Below are 10,918 nucleotides of genomic sequence, written 5' to 3' on the forward strand. Positions count from 1 at the left end.
CAGCAGAGTGGGGAGCAGCTGGCCTGTCTTTTCTGGCAAGGGGCATGTTAGGGTGTTTCAGGGCACAACTGTGTGATGCTACTTTGCGTCATCACAGCTGAAATTCAGATAAGGGCAATAGCCCTGCAGTACTTGGGTTTATGTATAACAACACCAAGTGGGGCAGTGATGGGGGTGGGGGTAAGGAGGAATGTGGGTTTACTAATGAAAATTAAATATTCCACATATATTAATGCAACATTTTAGAGGAATATTGGCTTAGTAAATCTGTATAGGGAAAGGTGTTGAATTCATTGGTTGGTGTGAGAAGAATGAAATGTTTTCACAGCAAACACTGCTGACTGCTAGGGATTGCCTCTGCCCCGTGGTATGTACCTCAATAAGGAAATACAAATTTAATTCAGCTTTTTCACATGTCTCTGTGTCATGAATCACCAGATCCATAAAAAACAATGAGAATCTTTCCTAAGGGCTGCACCTGGCACTGGACTAGTCCTAGAAATAATCGAGAGCTGTTGGCTGACCCCTGTAGGAGTTGTCCCTCTTGACTGCCTCTAATTCAGCTGCTCCCTCTGAGGGACTGCAAACAGAACTTGAGCCGGTTTTCCTGGAATAGCACTTCTGGTAGTAACAGGATTAAAACACTGTCACTTCTTTTCTCTCCTCCCAAATATATTTCCAAGAGGACTTGTCATGTGTCATGGATCTTGCTACATAAACCTGGCTTCTTTGGCTGACCCCTCAGCTGGCCTTATTTCCCAGAAAGCTGGTGGTACTGCAGGTCACCCTGTGCCCGTGTCTTCCCACAGAGCAATTCCACATCCAGCTTTGGTGCAAGTGATTCAGCAAGTTCTACAGAATCATAGATGTCTAAACAGAAGTGCCTCAAAGCTCCTGTGAGTATGCATGTATTCACACATGTATAAAAGGAATAAAAACAAAAAAAAAAAAACCCAGAAAGTATTCAAAGAATTAACGTGCTAATTAGCAATACTCTCATTTTGCCCTCCTGGGTATGAAACACTGATAGACCAGGCAGCTGCAACTCGGGGCTCCCCTCAAATGCTGTTTCCTGGCATAGTCAGAACTTTGCTCTCCTGTTTTTCTTAAAAAAACCCAAATCCCTTCCAGCTCACATTTTTTGTTCAAACAGTCACAAGCTCCATTTAGTTGCAGTTGTTTTCAGTATTGCTGTCACGTCTTTCTGCACACTGAGATGCCAAGCTTGAAATCATCATTCCGTAAGCAAGCACCATCTCCTGGATAATCCACACTCTCCCCAGTACAGCTTTTGCACACAGGCATGTCTCCTCAGCTGCATGCTCAACACTCACCCCCCACAATGGGGGTTTCAACCAAGCCAACAATTCCCTGCAAGGCACTCAGTTCAGAGGATTTTCCTTTATGAGGTAGTGTGACTAAGGTGCTGGGCTGGGATTCCTCCTGTTTTTGCTTGATTGCAGTTTCTTTTGGTGTTTTTCCTCCCCTTGACAGACATGAAGATGTCTTAGGGAGCGTTTTGAGTGCTAATGTCTCAGTGATCATAAAGTGTATTTCTGTGGGGCTGACTTCTTCCATGTTGAAAAGGATGTTGAATTGTGTGGCTACTATCTGAAACAGGCTGGGCTCAATGGCTTACTGCTAATTGAGTAAATAAGATCAGAATTAGACTGCTAAACATTGCTCTAGGACTGAAGACTGGGATTACAGGGCTAAAAATTGCTTCAGAGGGGGAACTTTGGCTTTTCTGCTAAGTTGCTACCTCACAGTGCCTAAAATCCTGACCTTAGAATCTCTGGTCATGTTCAAGGGTCCAGTTCTCTGCGTGCTTGAGCTCCTGGTGTTGGTGGGTTTCCTAAGCCCAGAATCACGTTCCCAGGCAGCATTGATGGAAAACATGCTGCTGGCACACGTGTATTGCAAAAGATTGGGATGTGTCAACATAGCATTGAGGGTTGTTGCTCTTATCTCCATTGTATTTATTAACCTGGGTCTAACTTGAGTTCTTTCATTCTTCTGCCTTGTTTTTGCAATTGAGAAACAGAGTGGGAGAGCGAAATGAGGGGATTTCATGTTGGCTTAAACTGGTAGTCATTCGTCCTTTTCCAGGAAATGACCTTCAGTTTGATTGGAGAGGAGTCTTAATTTGTAAAAGCATGCTTCTTTTCTCCTGGTTTCTCTAATTCTCCCCCTCACATTCTTCTCACTTCTATGTTCCTGACACTCCTTGCAATGCAGTGATTAGCTAGTACTTAGAGGAACTACTGTATCTCATTATGGCTGGATGTGTGTGGAGGCAGTAGTCAGTCAGTGAAAAATGCTGGATGCCATAGTTTTGTATTTTTGTTTCCTTCTATCTCTTTTTTCTTATTGGAGAGGTCTGATGTGCTTGCCAGATGGAGCTTTGAGTGACTGAGATAATGGGCTTAGCAGATACCTTCCCTTTTGTGCATCTGGGATGTCTCTTCTCAAACCCAGCTGGGTCACTGTGTGAAAGGGTAAAACAAGCATTCCTTCACAAGTCCTGCTTGCCATCAGGGCCTAGTTTAGTGCTGTGGAATTGGATATGGAAGGGATGGGACCTTAGAGGCTCTGCAGGAGGAGCTAAGTCCTAATGGAGCATTAGTCCCTCTTGCTCACTTGAGATGTGGCTGACACTCACAGTAGAGTTGGGATCACTTTGCTGGAAAGCACCAGCTTTCCTATTCTGGCACTTCTGCTTGCTGGCTGATGATTCGTTTTCCTGTCAGGAAAAAGATGCTTACTAGAAAAGCTTTATTGGAATATGTTTTTGAAATGGATTTCTCCATAAGCTCAAAACTATTGAAGTATCAGCCTTATTTTCTTTCTCAGTCTGTTTTCACCAGCCCTGCACTGGCTAGTGCAACAGGATCTGGAAAACAGTGTGAGGCCTTAGTGTGAGAAATAGTCAGATGCTCATGATCTTCCTTGACTTCATAAAACATAAGTAAAAGGAGGTTGGTTCTTTGTGATGGGGGTGTGTGAGGGCCAAGACAGCAAACTTCCATGACTTCTCTAACATCCCCTGTAAATAACCTCTCGGTTTGAGTTGTGTATTAACCAATGGGAGGAAACCTCTGTGGAAGGGTGGGAATGAGGCTCTCCTGTGCCTAATTTTGTAAAGGAGAAGACTGGTTTTGGTAGCATTTCATGGTGCTTTTGTCTCGTTGCAGGTGAGGCCGGTGCCAGCATTATTCGGGCGTCAAAAGAAGCCCGGAAGAGATTCTTGGGCCCACTCCACCCTTCTTTCAATATGGTGAAAACCATTCGCACATCCGTCTCCAAGATGCTGCCAGACAATGGGCATGAGATTGCAGCAGGACGTTTGGGTATTTCCCTGACACGCGTCTCTGATGGGGAAAATGTGATACTGTCAGACTTCAATTCCAAGGAGGAACTGATCCAGGTGAATACACTCTTACTGCAGAGGGCTGGGCAGGAGCTGCATGCAGTTTTGTTTTGCCATGGTCTTCAAATGTCCTTAGTACTGAAGTATAATTACTGCAGTCAGCACATGCCAGCATGGTGTTCTGAGAACAGTAATAGTTTCAGTAGACTTTGATCTGATTCTTAGATTCTGGATCTCTTTCTCCCTCAGGCCTGTATCTGCAGCGCCTTTATCCCTGTCTACTGTGGGCTGATACCTCCAACCTTGCGTGGAGTGGTAAGTAAGATACTAAGATGGTCTTTCATTAAATTACATACTAGTAATGTAGCTTTTGACAATATTATTGTGTGCCTGCTGGCAGCATTTATCTGAAGAGACACAAGAAATTCCCAAATAAACAACTTCCAGCAGTGGATAGGCCTTCTTTCCACTGCTGCACGCAGTTGACTGTGAATGTCCTGAAGACCAGTGGATTTAACATATAGTAATATATACAGTCTGGGGAAGGGCTTGCTGGCTTAGCAGAGTGTTCTCATGGCTGCATGGTACAACACTTTCCATCACTGAGACTCCAGCTGTCTGCATGTGGAAAGAAGTTCCACCCAGGATAAAAGTCGTGAGTGTAGTCCCTCTACAATGTTCCTGACACTTTCTGCAGGGCTTTAACTAATGGTGTAGATACTGGCCCTCTTTTCCATGGAATTCTTCCTGTCCTTTCTCTGACAATAATGCTCTGCTGCACGCCACAGCTCTCTTAGAATTGTGTCCAAGGCCCAAGAGCAATCTATCCGTCTGTGTTTGCATATTAGAAATGAAACTATGTGAAAGCTGTGCAGAGCTGCAGCATTTCTGGATATTGCAGTCATGCTTTAAGTGTGTCCTGGTTGAACTTGGCTTCCCTTGTCTACACAGGTTAACGACCACATTAAAGGGCAGGGATTTTGCAAACTACACAGTCAAAAGTGAGAGGGAGAACTGTTATAAAATATGTGCCCTGATTTACCATAAGTGATCTGACCAAAGTGCCCTGTATGTCAGAGCACAGCATCAGATCTGCTCTGATTGCTACCTGTGTCCTGAAAGTGAGGTCAGTTTTGCTCCTGCATAATACACAGCTTGGCTGGTTTTGTCTTGTGCAAGCATGTTGGTCAGGGAAATGACCTGGAGGAGATGTCCAGTGTTATCCAGCCCTTCAGAGAAGTGACAGAATCAGTAATGGTTTGGTGTTCACTCAGCAGTTGCTGCCAGGGCTTTTTCCCTTCAGCTGGTAGGGCCATAGCAGTGGCTCTTGCCTTACACCTCTTTGGGGGCTAATTAAGGTCATTGTGCATCAGGAAAAAAATCTCACCATTCCAAAACTGTGTACAGCATCAGGGTTTCTGGAATGTGCAGCTGCCCTGGCACACTGAGGGATAACTTCTCATGGGAAAAGGTGGGGAGGAAATATGAGATGAGGAAATTTAATTCCTACCTCTTCCCCAGAAAAGTATGGCTCTGAAGGGGGATTGTGGGTGAGGTGAGAGGTTAAATTGGTTTGGGTATGAACTTGGGAAATGGTTTTGAAACAGAAATTCATGATTCTTAGCATGCCTGTGGTGACTGTATTTGCCACAGAATAAACTGACAGAGCTGGCACAAGGCAATGTTTTTTCAAGGCAATGTTACTGTGTGCAAGGTGCAAAATCCACATTTTGTCTTCCTCCTAAATTTTTTCCTGTGTTCACTTCTCTGAGGTCTGGTAGTCTCATGGAGATGGGCAGGAGCATTTAAAAAACCCCAACAACTTAAATATTGAGAAATCTAAAAGTCAGTAACTGACCTGCCAGCACACACAGTAGTTGTGAATTGTCTGCAGCCTGTGGGTGAGATGAATCCCTGGCAAGGGTCACAAAGCTGATTGTCAAATCATGTGAGTGAGGGGCTCTGTGCACGGGATGACATGATAAGGGAATGGAAGTGGGCACCCCAGTCTATGAACCATCCCCTAAAGCTGCTGCTGCTGCTTGTGCCTGCAGGCAGCTGGCGGCTCCAGCCTGTGGTTTTGGGCTGTTCTGGGCTTTGCAGGAGGCTGGAGAGTGGTTACACTTGGGCTGCTGGAGGTTCAGGCAAATCTAAAGAAGTAGCAGCTGAACTTTACTGAGGAATGTGAATCAGCATTGCTTGGAAGCAGTGGACCAGAGAGGGGGGTGTGCCTGTGTATTCCTGGGTTTCTATGGAGTCAGAAGGGTTTGCCTGTCAGCTCTGTTGTAGTTGAGCCTTTTTTCTAATGGCATCTGTGCAATCATGCTGCCACCCTCAGGGAAATGTGTCTTCTGCATCCTTACTGCAAAACTAGTGTTGTCCAACACTAAAGCTTACCTCCTTTTTCTTGAAACAAAAGTGCATGCTGCCTGCTTTGCTGTGTTCTGGTCCCACTCAGCATGTTGGAATCTCATCCTTGCAAGAGGAGTCAGGCAGACATCTCCAGCTCTAGCTGTGCCTAGTCTGGCTCTCAGTGGAGCAGCTTTGGGAAGAGGATGACAGTGGCAGTTTGCTGTGGTTGCTTTAGGCTTAGGGAACACTGATGCCCACTTTAGAAGGGGGACAGAGTTCTGTTGATTGTTGGCATCTCTGTTGTTAGAAAACATCTTTTGAGCAAGCTGTGTTAGTGTTTCTGAGAGGATGTATTCTACCCTTGAGTTTAATCTGTCCTGTCCTTCCACTTTCTTCACTGTCCAAATTCAGGTGGTGTAGGAGTCTCTAAGTGCCTGTCTTGGCACAGTGTTTGGTGAGCGAGGGCTGCCATGAGGATAAAATATCCTGTGCTCTGAGTTTGGGCTGCTGTAGCCTACCACTGTAATCACAAGCCATCTCCCATGAAGCTGTAGGCTCTTTGCAAAGGTAGCCCTGAGGTTTAGTTTGCCTCCCAAGGAGGGAATGTGCAGTCCACCCTGACCCTGTTGCATCAATGGCAGCTGGCTTGCTATACCTGAATTTATCTGCTTTCAGCCCATGAGCCTGTGAACTGTTCCCAGGCCCAGAGAAGCTGCTTAAGGTCTCTGTCTTGTCTGCCATCCAGAGCAAGAGAGAACAAAGTGCAAAGCACCCTCCAGGCAACACATCCGATGTTTTCCTAGGTATTGTGCAGCTAAAGAGCAATGTTGGTGGTCAGTCTGCCTGTGAAACAGGAAGAAGTAGGATACAGAATGGAGCACCTCCTCCTTCGATCAGCATTTCTGTGCTCTGTCTGAGTTTAGCCTCTACTGGCTCAGCTTCTCACCCAGCAGAGCTGAAAGATGTTTACAGCTGCTTCTAGTGGGGCTGCATAGCCCCATGATTTGTGTTTGGGTAGGAAGGAAACAGATCCAGGCAGCAAACTGCAGGATCAACCCTGATATGAAACCAGCAGAGCTCTTCTGTAACTGAGGTTCACAACAGCTGGACTTGTTGATCTGCAAAGACCCCCAGCTTCCTTCTCTTTTGGCTTGACCAACATCCTTTTCCTATTATCTTTTGCATGTTGCTTACTCTACCAAAACCTGTGATAGGGATCATCTTGCTCAGCCCCTTATGCAATCACAGTATCCAAAGAATGTTTTGAGAACATATTACTGGGGTTGCCCTTCCTGCAAGGATAACACAAATGTGTTTATGGTACAGAAGTACAGAACATTCTCTGATAAGAGAGTGCCTGTTAAGAGCAAAACCCAAGTCCTTGTGCTCTGTTATCACATCACAGCAAGTGGATTCCCAATGTGTATGCGTGTGTTGGGATTGCTGCTTGATAAGCCTGCTAGCAACAAATCAGCTGGTTTTACTCACAGGTAACAAACCTTCTGCCAGTGGGGACTTGTGTCTGAGCTTATTAATTTTGAACACAAGTGAAAAATGGCGCAATGTCACAGTGTGACAGCTTAGATCAGTGCTAATTTGCACTGCAGGTGGTTGTTGGTGTGTATTATTATTTAATTGGACAGCAGTCAGACTGCATAGGAGTTGTAAGTCAGCAGTCACACAAGTGAATGTGCCTTTCTTACTGAACACTTGTGAGCAGCACACTCAACCAAGAAAAAGCACATAGCAAAAGGAGTTGTTATAAACAACACAGCTGGGCCATCACTGGTTTTTACTCCTCCGGTGCTGGGGGATATATTCCTTTCTCTTCCCAAGTTCTTGGCACAAACAGGAAAAGGGACATGGAGTAAAATAGCTGCTTGATCAGTTGTGAGAATGAAGGTTCCTGCATTTGTCTTGATTTCAGAGATATGTTGATGGAGGGATTTCTGACAATTTGCCCCAATATGAGCTGAAGAACACAATCACAGTGTCTCCTTTCTCGGGAGAGAGTGATATATGCCCACGGGACAGTTCCACAAATATGCACGAGCTGAGAGTCACCAACACAAGCATCCAGTTCAACCTTCACAACCTCTACCGCCTCTCCAAGGCCCTGTTTCCTCCGGAGCCACAGGTGAGTTTCCTGGCCACACCAGAACTTGGGGACCACAGATCTTGGGTACTGGCTAAACTGTGTGCACTTTGGCAAGAGAAGATTTCAGACACCGGTAGTTTTGTATCTTGTGCTTTGTCTTTAATCTACATTATCAACCCAGTGACTCACTAAACCTCGAGCACCTACACAAGGGTTTGTCTTCTTTTTCTACTCGAATATCTGGAATTCAGGTGGTAGCAGTTGCTCGGAAAGTATTCCCATGTTGCTCTCTCTAGAGCAGTCTTTGCCTGGAAATCAGGCTCACTCTAAACAAAGATGTATTGGCCATCAAAACCAATGTGCACTTCAGTGTGTTAAGGTAAGGATGGAGCTGCCAGTATGAAGCCTTTCTACTATATCAGTGTAGCAAGTGGCTCTGCAAACTTTGTGTACTTCTGAGAAGATGCAAGTGCCAAACAGCCCTGACATTTGGATGTAGTAAGCATGCATTCAGGTGCTGAATTACTTGGGCAAGTTTTTTCCCACCTCTTCTCTTGTCTTAGCTGGCTTTATCTGCAAACACAATGGCCCTTCCTGGCATCTGCAGGGAATTATTCTGGGCTGCTTGTCAGAGTGACTGAGTGAAGGCTGCCCCCAGCAGCATCAGCTGTAGATGGGTAGCTGCAACTCTGTGCCCACACTTCAGTAGGATTCTAGGTGTCCCTTCCAATCTAAATTGTCCTGTGATTACCATAGCCAGTGTGTTGATGCTGTACCTCCCATTCCTGCTCAAAGACTGAGCAAGGCTAGCAGGAATGAGACTTGTTCTTGGGATAGCTCAGGAGTCAGGAGAATTCCTCTGAAGCCAGCATTGTGGTAGATGTTTGCTCAGCCAGTTTCCACATGAAACTTTCCTTCCTCTGCCCACAGGTGCTGCGGAATATGTGCAAGCAGGGCTATCGAGATGCACTGCACTTCCTGAAGAAGAATGGTAAGGCACTGGCTATTTGTAGGGTGCACTGACTTGCCTGTTCTGTGCCACACTTTGTGCCTTGGCTTTGAGAGTAGTTGATGGTGCATATGAAAGGAGGAAGGGAAGAACTGAACTATGCCTCAGATACTAGGGTATGGAATTCTCATTAATGAGTGTAGCACTTCAGGAAGGAGAGGTGGAGTGGTGACCTTTGCAGTTACCAACACAGTTGCTGGGCAGCAGTGCCACTTGGACCTCCTGCAGACACCCTGCTGCTCTCCGTGTGCAGCTGGGTCTGTGTGGTGCTGCCCTCAGAGCCCCGGTGCAGGACACTTGAGCGCTGCTCTCCTGCCTCCAACCGCTGTAGCGCTGGGTGTGCGCTTGCTGCCACCTCGTGTCCGTGGACAGGGATGCAGACCGGGATAACTGGGATTGCCCTGAAGGAGGGAAATCTTGTCTGCAAGATGGGGGACTGGCAGATTATAGCAACAAAACTCTGCAAAACAGCACCCTGCAGAACTTCAAGGGGAAATGTGAGAACTGATGGGGAAGGAGAGAATGAACTTAAACCACAAGATCTGTATCTCCTTGTGGTAAGCATTACAAGAGATGTAAGCTAAAGGGGCTGGGCATGACCTCAGCCTGAGGGGAGCTAGACTGACACTCTAAAGGCCAGGCAGGGCAGCTGGTTTGTGTCATCCTTACAGAATAACTTCTCTTCTCAGGTCTCCTTCATCGTCCAAGTCCTGCCCGTCCTCTCCTTGCCATAGAAGCACCTCCAGAAGAGAAGAAAGAGGAAGAAACAGAAGCTGAGGACCAACTAGAGGACAACACTGCCCTTGCTGTTGTTGAAGAGCATATCTTGGAACACTTGCCTCCCAGACTGAACCAAGGTATGATTCAAAGGGGAAGATCACGGGTAATCTTCCTGTGCTGCCTGGTCTGCCTCAGAAGATCACTGGGATATGTGGTTATTGTTTATACCTGGGGTTGGTCATGCCCAGGGATTGAAATTACACCTGCTGAGGGTTAGATGGATTGGGGGGCTCTCAGATAAAGTCATGGCTCATACTGTGGAGGCTGGACTGGGAGAGGTTGATTCATTTGACAGTGTTCTGCATGGTAAGGAGAGGAGAGGGTCTGGCTGCTCACTCCTTCAGAGTCTGATAAAAGTGAAAGCTGCTGGTTTTAGCTTTGCTCAGGGAATTACTAACCTGAGCAAGACTTCCTTAGAAATGGGAGGTAGCTGCCTCAGGCTGAGTAACTTTTGAGGTATAACAAGAAAAGAGTGTCCCACTGGGGGTATTCAACCATGTTTTCTTCTGTCTTCAGCTCTCCTGGAGGCTTGTGCTGAAAGAAGAAGTTTCTTGACTGGCCTGAGCAACATGCTGCCTGTGCGTGTGGCCACGGCCATGATGGTCCCCTACATGCTGCCTCTGGAGTCTGCAGTTTCCTTCACTGTCAGGTAAGCCTTGGGCTGGTCCCTCAGTGGTGCTCTTCCCAGGGCAGACAGGTATTTGATGCAGCTGTAGTGTTTGAATGGCCAGAGAGTGGGATTCTCTCTAATTCTGCACTGCTGGTATTCCTGGGGAAGAAGTTCTTGACATGTACCAGACATGACTAAAAATACCAACCAAACAAACCCCTACAAAACTAGAAAAACCAAGAACCCCAAACTTTTCCTGTCTTCCTATGTCATTTAGTTACATCCACTACTTCTAGCTTGAAAGAAGATTGTTGTGTGCTAGAACTTGCCTCAGAAAATGGTGATAAATTTTTGAGCCTTAAGAGAGACTTTGGAACTGGTGCTCTTTTAATCATATTCCCTTGCATGGCTCGGCTAATGGTTGTCTCCTCTCTCTTTACAGGTTGCTGGAATGGCTCCCGGATATCCCTGAGGATATAAGATGGATGAGGGAGCAGATGACAGAAATCTGCAACCATCTTGTGAAGAAAGCCAAGAAGAAACTGGGCAGCCATCTTTCAGCCAGGTATGTCTGCTTTTCTTCAGAGCACTGTTCTGGAGGAGCCCTTCATTTCCCCTTACACCTTTGAATTCTAGAGACTATTCCACGGGAGCAGAGCAAGTAAGCCACAAATTGACCAGAAGGATTTAGCACTTCGG

At 46.2% G+C, this 10,918-nt stretch overlaps 1 protein-coding gene across 1 annotated transcript in view; it reads left to right on the top strand.

Moving 5' to 3' along the window:
* Positions 1-10,918, top strand: part of PNPLA2 (patatin like domain 2, triacylglycerol lipase) — a 29,270-nt gene that overhangs the window by 12,320 nt on the left and 6,032 nt on the right. The window contains exons 2-8 of the mRNA XM_084207430.1: positions 3,195-3,427; positions 3,620-3,685; positions 7,650-7,859; positions 8,751-8,811; positions 9,519-9,686; positions 10,126-10,258; positions 10,662-10,784. Coding sequence (XP_084063556.1) covers positions 3,195-3,427; positions 3,620-3,685; positions 7,650-7,859; positions 8,751-8,811; positions 9,519-9,686; positions 10,126-10,258; positions 10,662-10,784 — 994 coding nt within the window. The remainder of the gene's footprint in view (positions 1-3,194; positions 3,428-3,619; positions 3,686-7,649; positions 7,860-8,750; positions 8,812-9,518; positions 9,687-10,125; positions 10,259-10,661; positions 10,785-10,918) is intronic.

The sequence above is a fragment of the Fringilla coelebs genome (genome assembly GCF_963513975.1).
Source record: "Fringilla coelebs genome assembly, chromosome: 6".
Taxonomy (NCBI): Eukaryota; Metazoa; Chordata; class Aves; order Passeriformes; family Fringillidae; genus Fringilla; species Fringilla coelebs.